Source organism: Miscanthus floridulus, chromosome 8 (genome assembly GCF_019320115.1).
Source record: "Miscanthus floridulus cultivar M001 chromosome 8, ASM1932011v1, whole genome shotgun sequence".
Classification (NCBI taxonomy): Eukaryota; Viridiplantae; Streptophyta; class Magnoliopsida; order Poales; family Poaceae; genus Miscanthus; species Miscanthus floridulus.
In genome coordinates this window covers 148,484,024-148,507,657 of record NC_089587.1, presented here as the reverse complement: position 1 = coordinate 148,507,657, position 23,634 = coordinate 148,484,024, and the positions used below count along the sequence as shown (strand labels likewise).

General features: G+C 43.6%; 1 protein-coding gene across 1 annotated transcript; it reads right to left on the bottom strand.

Annotated features, from left to right (window-relative positions):
* Window positions 1-462: 462 nt before the first annotated feature.
* Window positions 463-5,507, bottom strand: LOC136477346 (chaperone protein ClpD1, chloroplastic-like). The gene is made up of 12 exons (XM_066475472.1): window positions 4,638-5,507; window positions 4,074-4,243; window positions 3,744-3,973; window positions 3,535-3,643; window positions 3,314-3,441; window positions 3,104-3,205; window positions 2,741-3,022; window positions 2,521-2,645; window positions 2,145-2,439; window positions 1,806-2,039; window positions 1,207-1,437; window positions 463-1,035 (listed from the first exon to the last, which is right to left on the bottom strand). The coding sequence occupies exons 1-12, from the start codon at window positions 5,267-5,269 to the stop codon at window positions 724-726; spliced, it is 2,850 nt and encodes a 949-aa protein (XP_066331569.1). The 5' UTR covers window positions 5,270-5,507; the 3' UTR covers window positions 463-723.
* Between the last annotated feature and the right edge of the window lie 18,127 nt (window positions 5,508-23,634).

Genomic DNA, 23,634 nt, shown 5'->3' with positions numbered 1-23,634 from the left:
AACACTTGCATATATATGCAACATCCACATCTACTTTTACAACATCCAGATAAAACACTTGCAACATACGTCTGAAACAGATGAAACATTTAAAACCTACACTTAAAACATACGTGTATAGTCATTGCAACATGTGGAATGTTCCAATCTTCTTTTGCAACATCAATGTAAACACAATTGCAACATACCTTTAAAACATCTGAAACACTTGAAGCATACGCTCTCCACGATAGAGAGACGGGGAGAGAGAGAGAGAAAGGAGATGGAATCGGAGAGGATAAGTCTGACCACTCGACGAGAGTAGATATTTGTGTGGTGAAAAAATACATGGACCACGCAGTGTCAGTTCGTCCAAACACGGGACGGACGCCGCGGTGGAGCATTTCGGTGATTTGAATGGTAACAGAACAAGTCATAACTCATAACTGTAACTTCCGGCAACCGGAGGCATGGACGACGGTATAAGAACGATACAAATGGCCAGTTGAATCAGAAACAATTCAACAATATACATACAGTTGGATAAAAATTTCAAACGTCAATAACTGACCAGATTCCCCTATCTGAACCATCTGGTTGACATATGTACAAAATGAAGATGAAATACTACTCTATATGTCTACGTATGAAAGAATTAATAATCTCGATGCTTGAAAGAATAAAAGATTAGATCTCTAATTTACTACACTGGAAGTACAACTTCAGAAAGTCCGGCACAGAGCTTCAGAATGTCCGTGTTGGGTCAGAGGCCTGGACGATCTGTTGGTCCAGATGGTTCATGCATGGCTTCCCCTCTGCATCGATGTCCATCAGTATCGTGTCACCGGGCTTGAACTCGCCAAAAAGAATCGCTTCGCTGATGACATCCTCGATAATGTGGGTGACAGCTCTCCTCAGAGGCCGAGCGCCATAGCTCTTGTCGTAGCCTTCTTGGCAAATCAGGTCCTTCATTGCATCAGACACCTCCAAACCTATCCCAAGGGCCAAAAGTCGGCCCTTGACTTCCTTTAGGATGATATCAAGAATGGCCAGCATCTGCAAATATGATGAGGTTATTACCATTAGCATCTCATGTGCTATGAGGTTAGCACAATAGTTTTATGACTTAAACTATGAACTTCATACAGCCATAAGTGGCTAATGCCATGGAAAGGTCTATGAATTATCAGTAAAACTACTTCAGAGCAAAATGTAAAAGAAACAAACCTGAGTCTTCTCCAGAGGACGGAACACAACCATCTCGTCAATCCTATTGAGCAACTCTGGACGGAAAAATGCCTTGAGCTCTTCCATTACTAAGGATTTCATGGCAAAATACGAGCTTGACTCGGTATCTTCCTTCAAGAAACCTATGCTCTGTCTTCCCTTTGAAATTGACGTCGAACCAACATTCGAAGTCATGACAATCAACGTATTTTTGAAGGAAACCCTACGGCCCTGCAGTCCACACAAGGTCCCATTATAAATAAAACATGTTCAGAACTAAAAAGGGATCAGAAACTACCTATGTTACATCCTAAAACTATGCAAGATTACATGGAGAGGCTCAGGACTATTTAAGTTTCTAAAAATATATGGTATAGAGTGGCATAGTGATAAATTGCATTGATATTTAATATGAGCAATCATGTGTTGAATGACACTCCAAATAGGTCGTATATTAAATAAATTGTAATGAAAATAATGAATTCTGACTGTTTATTATAAGTTTCCAGGGATAGGGTTTGTCTCCTATGGTTCAGTAACTCCACTGTCCACTGTTTAAAAACTATTGTTGCATGTAACAGGATTCACTGATCTATTACCTGTGAGTCTGTCAAATGTCCATCCTCAAAGATTTGGAGAAGGATGTTGAAAATATCAGGGTGAGCTTTCTCTATCTCATCCAGCAATACCACGGTAAATGGTTTTCTCCTGACTGCTTCAGTCAAAGTACCAGTTTCACCATACCCAATGTACCCTGGAGGAGAGCCTATGAGCTTGCTCACAGTGTGCCTCTCCATATACTCGCTCATGTCTAACCTAAGCATAGCAGATTCCTATTTTGAAAACAAAAGCAAACATCTTATCAGGCTATATTCCATTTAATCAATCATAAGCATTGTGCAAATAAAAACACAATGGTCAGAATATGATTGGCTTACCGATCCAAAATAACTAGCTGCTAGAGCTTTGGTGAGCTCTGTTTTACCAACTCCTGTTGGACCACAGAAAAGCAGCGTAGCAATAGGTCTGTCAGGGTCATTAAGGCCAACACGTGATCTCTTCACTGCACGAGATATGGCCACAACAGCATCATCTTGGCCAATGACACGTTTTCTGAGCTCGTCGTCTAGTCCTAATAGAAGTTTTTTATCGTCGGCAGTCAACTGCTGCACTGGTATCCCAGACCATAATGAGGCAACTCTTGCAATTTCCTCTGTCCCAACTACAACTGGTCTGCATTCAAAATGCTCTTTGGTGAGAAGATATGTAGGGCATGAGATTATCTTGTATGACATGTTGACTGATAAAACTTACTCATCAGCTGAGAGTGATGAAGCAGATGTTGACTCAATATTGTCTCGACTTGGTGCTTCAACGTTAGCACTACCACTTTCTTGAGCATTCTCATTTGGAGAATATTTTGCCTTGTTAGATAACACCTGAGTAATCAAGGACAATAATATTAGAATTTTTTTTCTCACTAGATGGACCAAAAAGATAAAATCATATAAGCAGTGCATAAATTTTTCATTACCACTTCATGCATGGCCTGAGCAGCTCTTATCTCTTGCCAGTATTCATCTGGTGACTTCAAGAGAATTGAAGACTGCCCTTCCTTCTTCCTATTAAATGATTCCATCCGAGCTCTACTTCCAGCCTCGTCAATCAGATCAATAGCCTTATCAGGAAGTTGTCTGTCAGGAATGTATCTTGCTGACAAATAAACTGCTGCATTGATGGCTTCCAATGTGAATTTGCATTTATGGTAAGTTTCATACTTCTCACGAAGACCCAGTAATATCTTCACAGCATCTTCCTGCAGTTAGTTTCAAAAATGGCTGAGAGAGAAATTTACATGTTAAACTACCTCACTTTCATAAGAAGACAACCACAGTACCTGACTAGGCTCATCTACTAATACTGGCTGGAAGCGGCGGGCCAAAGCCTTATCCTTCTCAAAATGCATCCGGTGTTCATCTAGAGTTGTAGCTGCAATGCACTAAAAATGCAAACAAATATTGTCCATAAGATAGGAAATATGATAAGGTATGATTTTCTATATACACAGAACGAGTGCACTAAGCAAGAAATCAGATGAATCTAATACCTGCAGTTCACCTCTAGCAAGTGCGGGCTTCAGTAAGTTGCCAATGTCAAGACCAGAACCCTTACCCTTTCCAACAGTTCCAGATCCAATAAGATTGTGAACCTCATCGATAAAAAGAATAACATCGCCTGCATAAAGTTCTTATGATTTTTAATATTCATTCATGACCACGTGCAGAAGCTCCGTATCTGGTAACATTTCAGAATGCACTACTGACTGACCTGCTTCCCGGACTTCACGGATTATATTAGTAACCCTAGACTCCAGTTCACCCCTCTCCTTTGCACCAGCAATAAGTAGACCAACGTCCAGTGACAATATACGCTTTGCCTGTAAATAATTTAAATATGAATATACCACTTATCTGAAAGCAGATCACAAATGCATAACTTTAGATCCATCATCAATGGCAAGTCAAGCTGAAGCTTACCACAAGGTAAATGGGGACATCTCCGTTTGAAATTCGAAGAGCCAGCCCCTCGGCAATTGCAGTTTTGCCAACACCCGCCTCACCCAAAAGAATAGGGTTGTTCTTCGTTCGTCGGCATATTATCTGAACTACTCTTTCAATCTCATCTTCACGGCCAATAATAGGATCAATGAAACCTCCACTAGCTTGTGTGGTCAAATCCAAACAAAATTGATCCAGTGCACCCTTATCTGAAAAAAGATAAATAATGCAAGTGTCCATTGAGGTTTTACTTGTCCTATAGTAGAACAAACATGAGTGTAAGCTTTGACTGAACTTCAAGCTCCTAACCTTTCTTTTTAGTCAAGGAGTGGGAGAAGGCAGATCTTGCGGTCCCAGCAGGGGCTTTCTTTGGGACTTTGAAAGACGACGGTTCAGCAGGTTCTCTGCCATCTTTCGCAAGCTCCGCTTGCAGACGGTCAACCGCAACTGTTGTTAGGTGAGTGGGATCCGCTCCCAAACTACAACAATCGACAATATGCATCAATGAGGCCCAAACAACGGAAGGACGAGGAGAAACTAGTATCATTTTTCGTTTTGATGAACCTATCGATCATGCCATCATGCTACTGCAATGAAATTGCTTTTTGAAAAAACATAACTCTATGGCTAGCATTGAACACGTGTACTGACAAATTAGACAACGAGCACCACAATGGGTAATGGCAATATCGTATCTGTACAACTAGATGCCAAACTTCCTTTGTGCTATAGGCTCAGACAGACAATGGTCTAAGCATTTAACCATACTACTGTATTTACTATAGGCGGTAATGAGATCAATAAGTAAATGTCATCCATTGCAATTGATCTGGAAATCAGTTGTAATAATGGAAAACAAATAACAGAACCTACCTCCTCAGGAGATTGTTGGTGGTTGGATCGTCGAGGGTGAAGAGCGCGATGGTGAGGTGCTCAGGCGAGATGAAGCTGGCGCCCATGTTCTTGGACAGCACGACGGCCACGTCGAAGACCTGCTTTGCGGTCGCGGAGAAGGGCACGTCCGTGTCGAGCCCCGATCTGGGCTTAGACGACGGCGCGGTCGGCGAGTCCGCGTCCCTGGTTGGGACGATGCCGCGGCACTGCTCCCGCGCGCGCTCGATGTTGATCCCGGACGAGAGGAATCCGCCCGAGGAGCGGTCCTCCGCGACGAGGCCGAGGAAGAGGTGGCGCGGCGCGACGGCGGGCTCCCCGAGCCCCCGGGCCTCCCGCTGCGACAGCACCACCGCCTTGACGGCCCGCTCCGTGAACCGCTCGAACACCGCCCTGACGACGACTCCTCCCCTGCGCGCCCGGCCCCGCCGCGGGGCCGGCGCCGGCCTGGCCGCTGCCGGGCGCGGGAGCGGGTGCGCCAACACCACCGCCCTCCCGAACCCCGCCGCCGCGCCCCACCGACCCGCCGGCGCCGCGAGCCTCCGGGCGGCGCCGCCGTGGCCGCCCCCCGTGAGGACGGACGACGACGAGGTGGAGCAGCAGCACACCTCCATCGCTACGGACCGCGCCAACAACAATTAAAAAAAATTAAGGAACGAATCAAATGCTTATGCTTGCTTAGAAGAAAGCGGTTAATCACGCTAGCTACGCGTCGAGCTATCTAGTCTAGTATAGGCGGAGAGTATGTATCTGCTTGGAGGAGGCGTGGCGTGGCGAGCGGATGAGTAGGGGAGGAGGTGGGGGAGGGCGGTATAAAAATACCGCGCGGGGCAGGCGGAGGCGGGAGGCGGGAGGCGGGAGGCGGGGAGGGCGGAAGGGGAAGGAAGCACGCAAGGAAGGAGGAGCACGAGTCCGGAATGGCAGTTGCAGTTCGGCAGTGCGTGGGGCGAAACCGAAAGGGATCGGTGGTTTTGGATGGTTCATCCGCCGCCCGGGCCTCGGGGTCCTCCGTTTCTACCGCGCGCCGGGTCAGCTCAGCGCGCCACCCCGGCCCCGCGGTCAACCCGGCCAAGGCGTGGCGGTCCGTCCGACTGCGATCGGCGGGGGCCGCGCGGTCGGGGTGATTTGGCCACTGTTTCGGCCGTTTCTGGGCTTTTTCGGTGCCGTGGCGAGCGCGGCCAGGTCAGCTGCGTCGTTGGGGGCCGGCCGGTGCAGCGTACCGACTTCCGAGCCGGCGCGAGATGGTTTCACGTCGGCACATGTGTCATCCTCCTCTGCCAGCGACGTGGCCGGCTCGAAACAAAGCGGGCTGCTGCTCGCACTCGCCGAGTTGCACAGACCGGAAGCTTCTGCCTTTTTTTTTTTCGAGGAAAGAAGCTTCTGCTTTTCCGATACGATACACGTGTGTGAAAACAGCCTCACCCTCGATTGACCGTGCTGTGCAAACGGACGGAAGGAAACGACCGCGCCGTAACAGCGAGAGGGCGGGCGGGGTACGTACGTGCGTGGCGTGCCGAAACGAGCACCGTCTCCCGTTTGGACTCGTGAGCACCCTGTTGTTAACCATGCATCCTGCGTGGTACCTACAAGAGTTACAGCAATCAGCTCACTTCCTGCTGGCCCCACTACATCTGCTTCGAGAATACCACGATCGTCCCCCATTCCTTGGAGGACAGGGGACACCGAAAGTCAGGGATGGTACGTGCTGTGCTCCTTCGCTCCCCTCACCCTCAACCACAAGGCCACAACAAGTGACAAATATTGCTACTGCATCTTCTAGCTCTTTTTTTTGCGAAAAGGAGAGACGAACCAGTCAGGGTGTACCAGTACTAGTAGACAAGCACCAGCTGTGTGTACACCCAACCGTGAAACCAACGCCCTGTTTATTTGGCTTATAAGTCGTACTTTTTTCAGCCAATAAATAGTATTTTTCTCTCACAACCAATTAGCCAACAATACTTTCAGCCATGACTTATCAGTCAAACGAACAAGACACGAGAAGATAGAAGCGGCCACGTGTGTGCCTTCCGAGAACGGGGCTCAGGGCGCTTTCAGGCTTTTCGGAAGCATGTACGAAATCTGACCCGTACAAGTGCAATACTCCACTCGTCCTCGAAATAAACGCACATCTCGCTTATCAAAATAAACTTTCGATGAAAATGAAAAAAGTTTTGACTCATCGAGAAGCAAAATGTACATTTATTTTGGCGGATGAGGCCTGAAACAAATAACTAAACAAATACTACTCTGTAGGCATGAAAGCGCCTTGAGTCCGTAGGTGGTCATCACTAATCTTCTTGTATTCACATCACTCTTAATGATCACTAGAATACGCTACTAAGCCTGTCATCTATTTATTTACTCATCATGGTCAAACTGTCCAATCATTAGAGAATAACTTCACTGCGGAGCAGGAGTAACTATCGGCACGCATGCATATTTATGCTCACTAATACACTGAGATGGGCAAGGTTAATTAGTTTCGCAGGACAGTCGACTCGATCGTCGACCGGATGGGCGACGGCAGGCGCATTTGCACACGGAACGCAACACCAGGCATGCACTTGCGTGCGGAGGAGGGTGAAAGAGAAGGGAAGCCTTTCCCTGCACGACTTGATGCTTTGCGCAGTTTCCCGCTTTTCCTGGCGGATGACAATGCGCCTAGTTCCGTTTCAGTCAGTTCATAGCCCTGCTGGTGCTGATTTATTGTGAGAGAAAAATATTGTTGGCTGACTAATAAGTCCTGGCTGAAACCAACAAGCGAACAGGCTGATTGACTATACTTTTCTTGAAGATATTTTTCGTAAACGTCTGGCAATTTTCTGATACTCCTCGGTGACCTGAATACAATGGCGAAGCCAGAATTCATATACAGAGGGACCAACTCAGCTAGTATCGACAAAAAATATACGATACTACTGTCTTTTCTAAAAAATATTGATGTCAGCTTAAAAAATTAACCACTTTGATGCTACTTAAAAAACTACAATAAATAATTTTTAACCTCTTCGTCTTTTTTTAGAAAAAATGCTAAATATCTAAATTAAAGATAAAAAGATAAAAAGAATATTGCTCACAGATCAATGGTTCACATCATATTTATTTTATTTAAACACTTAGGTCCCCTTGAAATACAGGATTGAAAAAATGTAGGAATAGGAAAAACACCGGAATATGATAGGAATGTATATGTAAAACAGAGGAAAGAAAAACATAGAAATTTATTGGAACTAGTGTTCGGCTTACCCCATATTCGGCTTATTCGACTTGTTTTTTCAGCCGAAACAATATTTTTCTCTCACAACAATTCAGCCAGAACAGTGTTTTTCAGCCAGTTTCAGCCAAGATTCAGCAAGCCGAATGGGGATCCATACGGAGGTACTGGCTTCTTTATCGAGGTAAGCTCCTTAATTATACATGGGCTAGTGCTATACGATCGTATCCAATCTCTATGATTTTGATGTGCTCATTCCAGTTAAAGTCATATCTCTGCAGTCTTTGGCTTGTCATATACCTTGATCCTACGTGCGCGTGTTGGAAAATGAGATCGGAGTGGATGTTTTCTTTCCCATGTTTCTCCCGTGGAATGGCTTCCAAAGAAATTTTTCCTCCAATTTTCCTACGCCTCAATCCTGCCAACCAAAGGATGATTTATATGCCAATCAATACTTCACATCATATTTATTTTGTTTAAACATTTAACATTAGGCAATCAAATGATATATATTCTAGAAAAACAATCTAGAAATAATTGACAAGGCTTATTTACTTATAATCTCCTCTATTGAATAGTGGGAACTAATAAGAAATACTCCCTCCATCCAAAAAAAATGTCACTATGGGATTCTTGTTAGTCAAACTTTCTTAATCCCAAAAAGAGCGTCATTATGGTATTTGTGTCGGTCAAACTTTCTTAAGTTTGACTAAGTTTTTTAAAAATATTAGCAATATTTACATCTCCAAATAAGTTTACTACAAAAATATATTCAACAACTTATCTAATGATATTAATTATATACCATAAATATTAATAAGTCAAAGTTATAAATATTTAATTTCTCAGGAAGCGAGAATGACACTCTTTTTTTTGGGATAGATGGGGTAATAATTACTGCCACATGTCTCCACCATTGGCTGAATCTATCTATAATTCTATACACAAACTAGTCACAAAAGACGGTTTTCAAGAAGTTCTTTGATTTTATTTCTGAAAGCAGTACACCACCACCTCTATAAATTAGATATATGAACAAAACAACTAAAATTGCTTATGAAAAGATTTATGGAGGCAGGCCTCTTAGGAGTTCCGACCCTGAAAATATTCCGAACCCAACCAACCCAACAAGGCATCCTCGTGTGAGCAAAGGCCCGGCCCGTCTCTTCGCTTGTCCCTTTCAGCCTCTCGCAGCGTAACCCGAGTGAATGTCTCCTTGTTTGACTGAAGGCATGGAAAATTGGCCCACGATACGCCCATCTCTAGATGCCAGCATGAGTGAGTGGGCCGTGGGAGTGCCTGAGAGACGGCGAGATTAAATCCAGCTTGCTCGATGACATGGAGAAGTATTTGTGTGTCTGCAATTTGCAGCGGTAGAGAGGCCTCAACCCTTGTGCTGGCTAGCTGACCCAAAGGATACGCGATGTATCTCACTATCTGCCTGACACCAGAGATTCAGCCGGTCGATTGTTAGCGAGTCGATGTTTCTGAGGTCACTTTGACAGTTGTCAGTTAACTCGGGGCCAGGCTCACGAGTATGGATCGAGGCCAAGCCTCGAAAGTGTCAGTGACAGTTAGTTCTTGTCCGAGGCAGTAGATCGTTCCAAATGACACGTGCCAAGAACGCTGGAAGTGGTCCAGGTGATGAGGATCCGAGGCTCCAGCGAGGACGCGTGCCTGGGATGCCTTGATATGATAACAAAGGTGTACCGCGTGGAGCCACATGACATGCGTTCCGTTTTTGCAGAATATTATCCGTACGAGACCTTATTAATGGACCAGTTGTCGTCGCGCCAGTATCAGAGACACCAGATGATCAACACGAGTCTCCTTGCAGCTGGATTTTTGGACACCGATCGATGCTCTTTCTGCGTTGTGGACGAACATCAAGATGCACAGGAGCCACGCCTGTGGAAGGATCCCCCGCAGAAACGCGCGCCTGGCCTTGTTGTCGTCGTTGCCGACGCCGGGCCGGGCCTCTCTCCCTTTAGCGAAAAGAAAGAAAGAAAGCATCCATCACTGTGAACTTGTGAAGCATCGGATTCACGCACAGCTCGATCGATCGCTCCGTCCGCGCAGTGGTGAAGCTACGTTCATCCATTGGGGTCGGCCGACACCGACGGTTTCCAGCCGCACCGTAGACCCCAGGTAAAAAAAAAAACCTACAACTCCGGTTGCCTGCTAGTCCAGCGTGGTAGCTTCGTCCGGTCCATTGACCAAGTCTACACGCACATGCAACAATTATACAAGGAGCTTGCATGTGCAGGCTAATAAGTCCACCCCGAAGGCCTCTTTTCCACTTCATGAACCATCAGCATGTTCGCTTACTCGTATATGATCGTGGATTATAAGCTGAAACAATATTTTTCTCTCACACCAAACCAGCCAGCAGTAAATAATCCACGACCGTTTACGACTCCCAAAAGTCTACAGGCATCATCCCAAAAGTCAAAACGTCGCCTCCGAGTCTTCGATGGTAACTCACCCTTTCACATCTCAAATCCACCAGAATCTGGTGGCCGCGACGATCGACAGGTCATGACTCGCCAGGGTCAGCACCCGGTTGATGCCGGTAATACCACGATATGCTCTCTGATCCTTACTCTCAAGTACCTGGAGGAGGTACATCAAATAACTTGATTCTACACTTGATAACTATAATGATCTATTTTCTTGATTTATCACATTGATGTCTCTTGTCTGCACTTTATTAATTTATCAAGTCTAAAATATAAGGTATTTGGCTAATTGGGTTTCCTTTTATCTTTCAGTTATATAATCTAAAGATCTAAGATCTTAATTCAGAGATATAGGATTCTATTGTTTGTGTTGTAGCAAAGAAACATGTTTTTTCATTCTACATTCTATCAAGATGCATATTTGGAACTGAAATGATCAAGATGTCTAAGAGGGGGGGTGAATTGGGCTAATTCTAAAATTCTTTACAATAATTAAACACTATGGTTAGCCCACTTCACCCCTTGTGCCTAGAAAATATTTCTATTATTCTACCGCACAAAAGTTTAGCAACCTATGTTCCAATCCTACTCTAGCATGGCAATTTTATGAATGTAAAGACAAGAATTGAATTGCTCAAAGTAAATGCTCAAAGTAAAGAGAGAAGGAGGGACGCGACAATATTTGCCGAGGTATTAGAGAGTCGTCACTCCCCACTAGTCCTCGTTGGAGCACCCGCGCAAGGGTGTAGCTCCCCCATGATCCGCGTAATGATCAAGTGCTCTCTACGGGTTGATTCTTCGATACTCTGTCACGGTGAATCATCCACAACCGCTCACAACTTTCTAATAATCTTAGTGTATTGGTCTAGCAATTTAACAAGATCATTATATGAAGGTGATCATATTCATCATCATCACTATCACTATCACTATCATTATTGTTAGCATGATCATCACCACTACTATCATCATCATTTGATACCTTTTGTTCACCCTTGGCCATAAGGCATAGGTGTGTAGAGGATGATGGCGGTGGTGTCAGTGAAGATGATGAAGAATTAATCACAATAGCAGCCACCTTCTCGTTGTCGCTATCATTATCGGATGAGCAACTAGATGAATCAATGTCCGTGAGCCAATCACCAACGATGTATGCCTTCCCATTTTTCTTCTTCTTATGGAAGTCCTTCTTGCCATCTTTCTTCTTGTATGGCTTGTTTTTCTTTTTTTTCATCTTTATCACTTGAGTCATCTTTCTTGCTCTTGTTCTTATTCTTGTACTTGTCTTTCTTGGACTTTGTGCATTGATGTGCTAGATGACCAAGCTCTCCATAATTGTAACAATCCATCTCTGAGATTGGCTTCCTTCTTATGCTAGTGAAGAACTTCTTTTTCTTTCCATTAAACTTGACGCCATTCTTGTTTAGCTTTTTTAGCATCTTGGCAGTTCTTCTCACCATGAGAGCTAGACTTGCATCATCAACTTCATCATCAATTGAGCTCTCATACTCAATTCTTGCTTTGCCTTTCTCTTGGCTAGCCTTGAATGCTAAGTCTTTGTATTTCTTCTTTATAGAGGATGAGCCATCTTGTGGTGTGATGTGCATGTACATCTCATGAGCATTGATCTTTCTTAAGATTTGAGTCGGTGTAGCAGTGGAAAGATCTCCTTGATGAAGTACGGTAACAATATGTCCATATTTATCAATGAGGAGGACACTCAAGATCTTCCTTACAATATCAGATGGTTGCATTTGTGTAAGTCCGAGCCCATTAACTTTCTCTATAAGAACAATCAAGTGTGAGTACATTTCATTAGCACTCTCTTTAGGAAGCATCTCAAAAGAATTAATCTTTTTCATTACGAGATGATAGCGTTGCTCACGCTCGCTCTTAGTTCCCTCATGGAGCGCACAAATATCCGACCATAGTGCATGGGCGTCCTTGTGGTTTCTCACCCGGTTAAACACATCTTTGCAAAGGCCTCTAAAGATGGTGTTTCAAGCCTTTGCATTTCATTTCTTATAGTTCACTTCATCGCCTTGAAGGTGCATGGGATCCTGAGGTTTTGGAAATTCTTGTGAGGCGGCTCTAAGTATTCCAACATTTAGAGCTTCTAAATATGCCTCCATGCAGATTTTCCAATAAGAAAAATCATCCCCCTCAAAGATAGGAGGAGGTCCATCCCCGTGAGACATCTTTCTCTAGGCGGTTAAGAATAAATACATGAGCATGAGGCTCTAATACCAATTAAAAGGATCAAGATACCCAAGAGGAGGGGGTTGAATTGGGCTAATTCTAAAATTCTTTGCAATAACTAAACCCTATGGTTAGCCCACTTCACCCCTTATGCCTAGAAAGTGTTTCTATTATTCTACCGCATAAAAGTTTAGTAACCTATGTTCTAATTCTACTCTAGCATGGCAACTCTATGAATGTAAAGACAAGAATTGAATTGCTCAAAGTAAAGAGAGAAGGAGGGATGCGACAATATTTGCTGAGGTATCAGAGAGTCACCACTCCCCACTAGTCCTCGTTGGAGCATTCGCGCAAAGGTGTAGCTCCCCCATGATCTGCGCAAGGATCAAGTGCTCTCTACGGGTTGATTCTTCGATACTCTGTCACGGTGAATCACCCACAACCGCTCACAACTTGAGTTGGGTCATCCACAAGCTCCACCGGATGATCACCAAGCTCCCAATCACTACCAAGCCGTCTTGGTGATGGCGATCACCAAGAGTAACAAGCATGAACTCTCACTTGACCACAACAAGCCTAATGAGAAGGGTGGATGCACACTTTGCTACTCTTGCTTTCACTAATGAGGTCTCTCTCTTGGATTCTCAAATCTTAATCACCTCACTAAGACCTTACTCTTTTTGGAACTCTCAATGGTGTTTCTTGGCTGTTGAAATGAGCAAAAGTGATCCCTTGAGTGAATAGAGGAAGTATTTATAACCTCTCATTCAAAACGAACCGTTATGTGCCTCTGCGGGGTGACCGGACGCTCCGATCAAGGTGACCGGACGCTCTGATCAGTTCTCCCCGCCTCCAAGCAGTTAAGTTGTGACCGAACACTGACCAGCATCCGGTTAGCACTGACCAGACGCATCCGGTCACAAAAATTGCCCTAGAGCCTTACTGATGTTGACCGGACTCTGGCACCCAGCGTCTGATCAGTAGCCAGAACTTGACCAGCGTCCAATCCGGATTCTCCCTCTCTAGAACCTTACTGGAGTTGATCGGACTCTAGCAACCAGCGTCCGATCACATTTCACTCAGCATCTGGTCGCATCCAAACGACTTCACCTTGATCAAATGAACTGACTGGACTCTACGCCAGCGTCCGGTCACACCGGAACCAGCATTCGGTCAACATTTGACCCTCAATTCACTATCAACTCGCAATCATATGTGAATGAAGTTTGCTTCAATTGATCTAAGGGCTTTTTAGGAGCTACCTAGTGCTAGATTTGATAAGTGTGCACCATACCTAACCCACTAGACTTACATAGGTCAAGCTACCCATCCATACCCCCCTTAATAGTATGGCCAAAGGAAAAACAAAGTCCTAAACTACTCTAAGTGTCTCTTCTACACCAAACGACACTTAGAACTAGTCCATCTTTAACCTTGTCGTCCATCCTTTGAAAACCAAAATGATTTCCATCGTAGGGGCATGACCACCATGATTGCCTAATCAATTATCATTACCGTGACCTAACTTAATTGCATCTGCAAAACACACGTTAGTCACAGTAATTATATATTGTCATTAATCACCGAACTCTAACTAGGGGCCTAGATGCTTTCAATTTTCCCATTTTTTGTGATTGATGACAATACCACCTTGAGTATATAAAAGAGATGAGGTTTTCAACATGCTTGGTTCATATAAGCTTTTGACAATAAGAACAAAAGAGATAGGCAAGCTTATATGATCCAAGCCAACATGATGTACTTAATAGATATGAAATAAGCATGAGTACAAGTAATAAACCTCATTTGCATCGGAGTAAAATGTGGAAGCAAAGCAATTGAGCATAACATAAGTGATATGACATAAATAATTCAAAGTAGAGAGCACACATGTCACATATCACATAAATATCACGATCACGTAGATATCACTATCACATAAATATAGTTCGATGCATGAAAGTAAACACATGAATACATAATAGTGTATCACACATAAAAAACCAAATATAATAGATAAACTCCCCCTAAATGTATTGCTCCTTGTAAGTCTAACATACTCGATCCCTCTCCCCCTTTGGCGTCAAACACCAAAACCTAAGGGTCGGTCGACGGGGCAGCAATGGACAAGTCGGGCGCTGAGGTGCGAGGAGCAAGCTGGAACTATGTGCCATCATCATCTGATCCTAAGCTCTGAGCTGTATGACTCTCTGTAGCTAGAAGCAACGCAGAAGCGGTCGGGTCAGATCAGAGACTAGTGCGGCCTATGACTCTGTAGGTATGACTGTAGCAGGCGGCTCTGATGATGCAACTAAAGAAGAGAGCATCTCTATAGTCCCAGTAGTAGGAGCAACTATGGGAGGACCAGGGACATGTAGATATGGTGGAGTAAGCTGCCCTATCAACTCACTGAATGTAATACCAAGGCTCCTAGAGACCAAGGTATCTAGCACAAGCAGCGAGGAAGTCTGAGCCGGTGTGAAGCCCGTCTATAGAGGTGTGAACTATGGGGCTAGCACTAGCGAGACAAACCACTAGGACACCTGCTCTGTAGGTGAAGGAAACTATATCACTGGCTGTCCCTAACTCTGAATCCCACTAGACTATAAAGCTAGTGTCGTAGAAGTGGTGGCAGGCTGGCCGATCTAGGTGAAGGCTATGGCGGTGGAGCCCTAATAGCAGTAACTACATGCTGCATAAATCCAAGTAACTGCTGCTGCATGAGAAGCTGCTGCTGATGCATGGCCTGCTGCTGCTGCTGTATAGCCTGTTGTTGCTGCTGGATCGCCTGCTGCTGTCGCTGGAACTCATCATGTCTAGCCTAAAACTATGCAAATGTAGCAGCAGTCTCCTGGGCCTAGCAAGCCTAATCCTGCCTTGTCTGTTCAAGTATAGCAAGTAGAGCAGGATCTGTCTGTGATGCAGGTGGAGGTGAACTAGAGCTACCGGCCTCATGGTCATATCATCGAGGAGGCATCTGAGGGATATCCTGATAGTCGTCATTTGAACTATCACTAGGGTCGCTCTCGACCATCCCCTCCTTCTGAGCATCTAACTACTCCTCTACAGCTACAATGCCCCTGATAGTCTCATCCTGCTGGGTTGTAGTCTCTAGCACCTCTGAATGACAATGCAGCTGGCTAGGTGTCCTCACTGCACTATGGCGGAGCATCTAAGTCATGTTATATGTAGGGAACTCTGTAGTAGCACCACTATACTCTAGCAGCATCTCTGGAGGCCTCACTATAACTACCATGTGAATCAAGAATGTAATCCAGTGAGCATATGATAGCTGCCTGTGACCTCTGAACCCCTTTATAAGAGTGTCCTTCATCTCTGATAGAATAAGATCCCAAATATCAAACACAATCTACTGCATTAGAGAGTTCATAAGCCATAACTGAATGTGAATCAAGCCCTCACGATATCCCATCCTCAGCAGCAGGGTCCTCCTCATGATAGCATCAAGTAGTCTGGCTATAGGAGTAAGGTCCCTTAGTGTCCTGCTCGACCCCTCGCTGAAAGGTTTTGTGAAGCAATGGCAGACCAAATCTATAGGCAGCACAAGACCACCATGAGGGCATCTAGGAGGCACTGTCTGACCATAGCAAACCTCATGTAGCCGAATGGGTTGCTCCTAAAGCCTGAGAATCTCCCTGACTCTAAAGCTCATCAGCCTACAATCTCTGCCTCTGAATGTAAAGTGAATGAATCTGTGTTGCGGGTCAATCTAAAGTGTAGCATAGAACTCACAGACCCAAGATGGAACATATCTGCCTGTTCGTCCAAGTAAGTCTGTTAGCCCTAGCAAGTAAGATAGGTAAGGACGAATCTACTCTCCAGCTACTGCTACAATGGCCTTAATAGAACAAACTCTCTAAGACCTAAAAGCTATCCCACTGTTAAGATATGCATTATAAAAATTCTCTTGTTGTGGTATGTAGAAGCCCTCTGAAGCACACTCATCTCTCCTAGGCGGGAACCACTCCTCGAACTGCACAAATCTGAGCTGTTGCACCTACTTGGCTATGGCGGCCCTTAAATCCAGATAAGTCACTAGAGGCGGACCCTGTAGTCTAGGAGGCGAATGAGAACCCCTCTGCTATGTCTCTAGCCTCGGTGTCACCTGAGTATGGGTATGACTAGAGCAGCGAAGCTATGACTGAGATGTTGGCTCTGTCTCCTTAGCCTACTCAGCCTACTCTCCCTCCTGAGTCTGCTCTGCTGGCTGTGGCTCCCCCTGAGGCTGAGGCTCCTCCAAAGCAACATGGCGTCCCTCAAGCATGATAGTCCTAGCTGGACTACCATGACGACGCTCAACCTGCTCAATAGTTGCCCTCTGTGCTGGTGAAAGCTGATCTACAATCTGTACTCCACTCCTAGCACCTCCTCTCTCTGCATGGTCTACGGTGGCTGCAACTGATGCTGCTCTCTCTATGTCAGCATCTGCATACTCCCTCTTCTTTGTAGCAAGCTTCTTCGTCGTCTTGCCTTTCACATCAGTAGGCAAGTGAGGCGGAGGCCTCGGATCCTCATCACCTGGACCACTTCTGGCATTCTTGACATGTGCCATCTGGAATGATCTACTGCCTCAAACAAGAACCAACTGTCACTGACACTTTCGAGGTTTGGCCTCGATCTGTACTCGTGAGCTTGGCCCCGAGTTGACTGACAACTACCAAAGTGACCTTAGAAACACCGACTCACTGCATGTTAGAATAGATCGGATATATGAATAATTTCAATATACATCTAGAGATACGAAACCCTAAGAAAGCAAGCAATAGATACAAAATTGGAAACGAGGGCTTGCTACCTGATGAACCAATGAACCGAAGAATAAGGAATGGATCACGGAGGACCACTGGGACGGCAATTAGGGTTAGGGTTGGCACTACGCGGTGAATCGGTTGTGGAGATGCAGCTGTAGGCACTAGAGGTGATTTAGGGTGATAGGACATGGTGACTGGCATGGCGGTGGTGCTAGAGCAGAGCACGGTGGCTCGAGAGTCAGCATGGGCATAGTGCAAGCTGGGCACGGTGGTGCGACGGCAGGTAGACGGTGTGGATGTGGTGGCATGGGAGCAGCGCGGGCACGAGCGGCGACGCGGGGAGGCACAGAGCGGCGCGGGATGCGACGGTGAGCGGCGGTGCGCGGGCGTGACTACGATGGCGCGGCGTGGTAGGGATGCGGTGAAGTCGATGGCTCAGGAACGACGGATGTGCAGTGGATTTGCGGCGGTTGCGACTTTAGGTCATCTGGTGGCCTGATTTTATGGTGGCCCCCAATCGTGATAGAAAAGGAAACAAGATAAGAGTTGGAATCACACACGATTTCTACTGACCAGACGCTGCCACCCAGAGTTAAGGTTGACTCTAGAGAGGTCCAAATCCTCTAGAGTCACGACCGGACGCGCCCGATCACAACTGATCGGAAGCAACCAAAGTCCGGTCGATCCTATCTTCGTCTTCTTCGCTTGACCGGACGTAGGATCACCTTCTGACCGGACATAGGGAGAACAATGTTTCAGCGTCTGGTCACTCCTTCGCAGCAATGGTTCACCTCCTATGAACTGACTGGACGTAGGGGAGCAGAGTCTGGTCCAGTGTCCGGTCACTCTTCTTCAGCAAATTTTCAAAGTCCTTCATACTGCCTGTTCCCAATCAAGTCCCAACGCCAATAAGATGCAAATAAACACCGATTGGGACTGATATGAGTGACCTCTCTTAAACCCTAAAAAATTTTAAAATATTTTACCTTAGGCTATAATTCTTTTTAAGAAAATAGACAATAAAAGGGCGATTGAAGAGAAACGACAAAACAACATTCATGCATATGTAATGCAATACTTGGAAGTAATTCTAGTTGCTTGTCAAGTTTGATCCAAGGTTAAGCTTCTTCACACGCTTTCCGGCGGTTATCTTAACCATGTTAGACAAGCCCTAAGTGCATTACCATAAAGTAAACATGTTGTATATTATAATGCAATACAAGGGACAACAGAAGCTTATTTTCTAGTGAAGTTACTAAAATCAAGCACATTGAGCTCATTCCGCAATCGACAAAGTGTTGCCTCATCTAGCGGTTTAGTGAAGATATCCATCAATTGATCCTCGGTCCTTACACCTTCTAATAAAATATCATTCTTAGCAACATGATCTCTAAGAAAGTGATGTTGGATATCTATGTGCTTGGTGCGAGAGTGTTGAACCAGATTATTAGCAAGTTTTACCGTACTTTCATTATCACACAAAAGAGGTACTTTTTTTAGAACTACACCATAGTCTAGCAAAGTTTGCTTTATGTAAAGTATTTGTGCACAATAAACACCCACGGTAATGTATTTCGCTTCGACGGTGGACAAAGCTACGCTATTTTACTTCTTGGAGAACCAAGACACAAGTGATCTACCAAGCAAATGGCACCCTCCGGATATATTTTTTCTATCAACTTTGCAACTGGCATAATCCGAATCGAAATAGCCAACTAATTCAAATCTAGCTCTTTTGGGATAACAAAGGCCAATGCTTGGTATGTGCTTAAGATACCTAAGGATTCTTTTAACAGCAATCAAATGAGTTTTCTTAGAATTAGCTTGAAATCTAGCACACATACACACACTAAACATGATGTCGGACCTAGATGCGGTTAAATATAACAAGCTACCAATCATAGAGCGGTAGAGAGTTTGATCAACCGTGTTACCTCCCTCGTTTAAGTCGAGATGTCCATTAGTTGGCATTGGTGTCTTGATTGGCTTACATTCATCCATTTTGAATCTCTTGAGAAGATCATTAGTATATTTCTCTTATGAGATGAAAATCTCTTCTCTCATTTGCTTGACTTGAAAACCAAGAAAGAATGTAAGCCCTTTAATCATTGACATCTCGAACTTCTTCGACATCAATTCACCAAATTCTTTACAAGAATCTTCATTTGATGATCCAAATATGATATCATCAACATATACTTGATAAATGAAGACATATCTATCAAGCTTCTTGGTGAATAGTATGGTGTGGACCTTCTCAATGGTGAAGCCCTTCTCAATGAGAAAATCCCGAAGACGTTCATACCAAGCTCTTGGGGCTTGCTTAAGCCCATATAGCGCCTTGGACAACCTATAAACATGATTAGGATGTCTAGGGTCTTCAAACCTAGGAGGTTGATCTACATAGATTAGTTCATTAATAAAGCCATTTAAAAATATTCTTTTCACATCTATTTAATAAAATTTTATTTTATGATGTGATGCATATGCAAGGAGGATACGAATGGCTTCTAGTCTTGTAACCGGTGCAAAGGTCTCTCCAAAATCTAACCCTTCAATTTGAGAGAACCCCTTTACAACTAGTCTTGCCTTATTCCCCACAACAATGCCTTGATCATCTTGCTTATTGCGGAACACCCACTTTGTTCCAATGACTCTTGCACCTTTTGGTCACTCTTCAAGAGTCCAAACTTCATTACGGGTGAAGTTGTTCAACTCTTCATGCATGGCATTTATTCAATCCGGATCTTGAAGAGCTTCTTCTACCTTGATAGGCTCAAAATAAGAGACAAAAGAGTGATGTTCAATAAACGAAGCAAGCTTTTGAGAGCGTGTCATTACTCCCTTTGATGGACTCCCTATGATGAGATCTTGTGGATGAACTTATGGTAGAGGTGAATTTCTTCTATCAACTACTTAAGGGGGAGGTTGTGGAGCATCAACATCATGTGCTTGTGTCACCATTTGCTCATAGAAGACATAAGTGTTTTTATTTTCTACTCTCACATCTTTATCACCATCTTATGGCATATTTGATGAAGAAGGTGGATTAATCACTTGTACATCATCTTCATCATCATTAGGCTTGATGTCTTCAACTGGAATGTTCTTCATAGTCTCCCTCAATGGTTCATCACCAACATCATCAAGATTCTCATGTGTTCCTTAGAAGCCGTTAGATTCATCAAATTCCACATCATATGTTTCTTCAACTAAGCCAGTGGCATGATTAAATACTCTATATGCTTTGGACTTTGATGAGTAACCAATAATAAAACCAATATCGCAACGTCTTTGAAACTTCACTAGGTGTTGTCACATCTTGTAGATGTAACATTTGCAACCAAACATCCTAAAGAAGGAGACGTCTGGCTTCTTCTCATTGAGCAACTCATAAGGTGTCTTGCCAAGAAACTTTTGAAGGAATAGGCAGTTGGATGCATAGCATGTGGTGTTGATAGCTTCCACCCATAGAGCTTCGGGAGTGTTGTACTCATCAAGTATTATTCTTGCTAGTGTGATCAATGTCCAATTCTTTCTCTCAACTACACAATTTTGTTAAGGAGTATATGTTGCAGAGACCCCATGCGTGATCCTAACTTCATCATAACAAGCTTCAACGTTTGTATTGTCAAATTCCTTCCCATTGTCACTTTAAATCTTCTTGAGCTTCACTTTAAACTTATTTTATGCTCTCTTGGCAAACTTCTTGAAGCATGATGCAACTTTGGATTTGTCATGAAGGAAGAACATCCATGTGTATCTAGAGTAGTCATCAACAATCACAAGACAATAAAGATTTCCTCCCAAACTCTTGTATGTTGTTGGTCCAAATAAGTCCATATGAAGGAGCTCTAGCACTCTTGTTGTTGACATGAAAGCTTTTGTAGGATGAGTGTTTGCAACTTGCTGGCTTGACATGCACTACAAAGCTTGTCCTTCTCAAACTTTACATCCTTCAACTCTCTCACCAAATCATTCTTCATTAGCTTCTTGAGTGAGCTCATCCCAATATGAGCAAGTCTTCTATGCCATAGCCACCCAAGTGTTGTTTTGGTGAATAGGCAAGTCTTCAAATTAGCATCTTTGGTGGTGAAGTCCACTAAATAAAGGTTATTGTATCTAAATCCCTTGAATATCACTTGATCATCATCTTTCTTGATACAACCACTTCCTTCTCGGTAAATAGGCATTGAAAGCTAAGATTACACAATTGTCCAATGGACAGCAAGTTAAAGCTCAATGAAGCAACATATAGCACATTTGAGATTAAATGATCATTTGATATTGCCACTTTGCCCAATCCTTTAACTTTGTCCTTTGAATTATCTCCAAATGTGATTCTTTCTTGTCCATCTACTTCTTCATCTAGTGAGGTGAACATACGAGGATCACCGATCATAAATTATGTGCAATCATTATCAATTACCCAATGACTTCCACCGGTCTTGTAGTTCACCTATACACAAGAGATCAAGTTTTAGGAACCCAAACTTATTGAGGGCCCTTAACTTTCTCAATAAGTGACTTTACGACCCAAATTTTCTTAGGCCTATTCTTGTTGGGTGGTCCTAAGAACATAACTTTCATCTTTCCACAAGAGTCCTTTCTAAGCATGTAATAAGCATTGAAAGCAAAGGGTCTAGCATACTTGGGCAAGGGTTGTGGTGGTGGAGTTTGACACTCATGGGCAAAGTGGCCTTCTTGTCCACACTCAAAACACCTCTTTGGTTTTGGCTTTGACTTGTGTTGTTGGTGTTGTTGAGCTTGAGCCTTCTTCTCTTGGTTTACAAAGTACCCAATGCCACTTCTATCCATTAGTAGCTCACTTTGAAGATGCTTGCCTCTTGTGAACTTGCTCAATCCAATCTTGAGATGCTCTTTCTCCAACTTGAGCTTCTTGTTTTTTTTTCTTGAGTGCATCATTATTTTTCTCTTCCTTGAGTTTCTTATTCTCTTCTTTGAGCTTCTCATTCTTAAGAATCAAATCACCATCATGATCAAGAGTTTCTAGCACTATAGTGTTGGTGGTTTTGAGCTTTTTAAGATCTTTCTTTAGCTTTTCATTATCATGCTTGAGCTTGACATACTCATCATAGTTGTTGGTTTCAACCACTTGCTTGTCTTTGCCACTAGATCCTTGCTCAATGCTCTCAACAATTAAATTATCACATGATGTAGCTATATCAATATTGACAACAACGTTAGTAGCATCATGTGGCTTATTGGATAAAAATTCTTGAGCGATAACAAGATTATTATGATTGATCTTGAGAGCTATATATTCTTCTTTTAGCATATTGTGGCTAGTGATGAGCTCTTTATGCATCCCCTTAAGTTTATCATGTTTATCTTTAAGCTCTTTCTTAGAAGATTTGAGCTCCTTGAGTTTGGATGACATAGCTTCATTTGCTTCTCTAAGCTCAACACTAGCCTTTTCGGCTATATCATATTTGGCTAAAAGAGAATCATTCTTTGCTTCTAGCTTGTCATTCTTAGCTCTAGTCTTTCTAATAATCTTAGTGTATTGATCTAGCAATTTAACAAGATCATTATATGAAGGTGATCATATTCATCATCATCACTATCACTATCACTATCATTATTGTTAGCATGATCATCACCCCTACTACTATCATCATCATTTGATACCTTTTGTTCACCCTTGGCCATAAGGCATAGGTGTGTAGAGGATGATGACGGTGGTGTCGATGAAGATGATGAAGAATTAATCACAATAGTAGCCACCTTCTCGTTGTCACTATCATTATCGGATGAGCAACTAGATGAATCAATGTCCGTGAGCCAATCACCAATGATGTATGCCTTCCCATTTTTATTCTTCTTATGGAAGTCCTTCTTGCCATCTTTCTTCTTGTATGGCTTGTTTTTCTTTTTTTCATCTTCATCACTTGAGTCATCATTCTTGCCCTTGTTCTTATTCTTGTACTTGTCTTTCTTAGACTTTGTGCATTGATGTGCTAGATGACCAAGCTCTCTATAATTGTAACAATCTATCTCTGAGATTGGCTTCCTTCTTGTGCTAGTGAAGAACTTCTTTTTCTTTCCATCAAACTTGACGCTCTTATTTAGCTTCTTTAGCATCTTGGCGGTTCTTCTCACCATGAGAGCTAGACTTGCATCATCAACTTCATCATCAATTGAGCTCTCATACTCAATTCTTGCTTTGCCTTTCTCTTGGCTAGCCTTTAATGCTAAGTCTTTGTCTATCTTTTTTATAGAGGATGAGCCATCTTATGGTGTGATGTACATGTATATCTCATGAGCATTGATCTTTCTCAAGATTTGAGTCGGTGTAGCAGTGGAAAGATCTC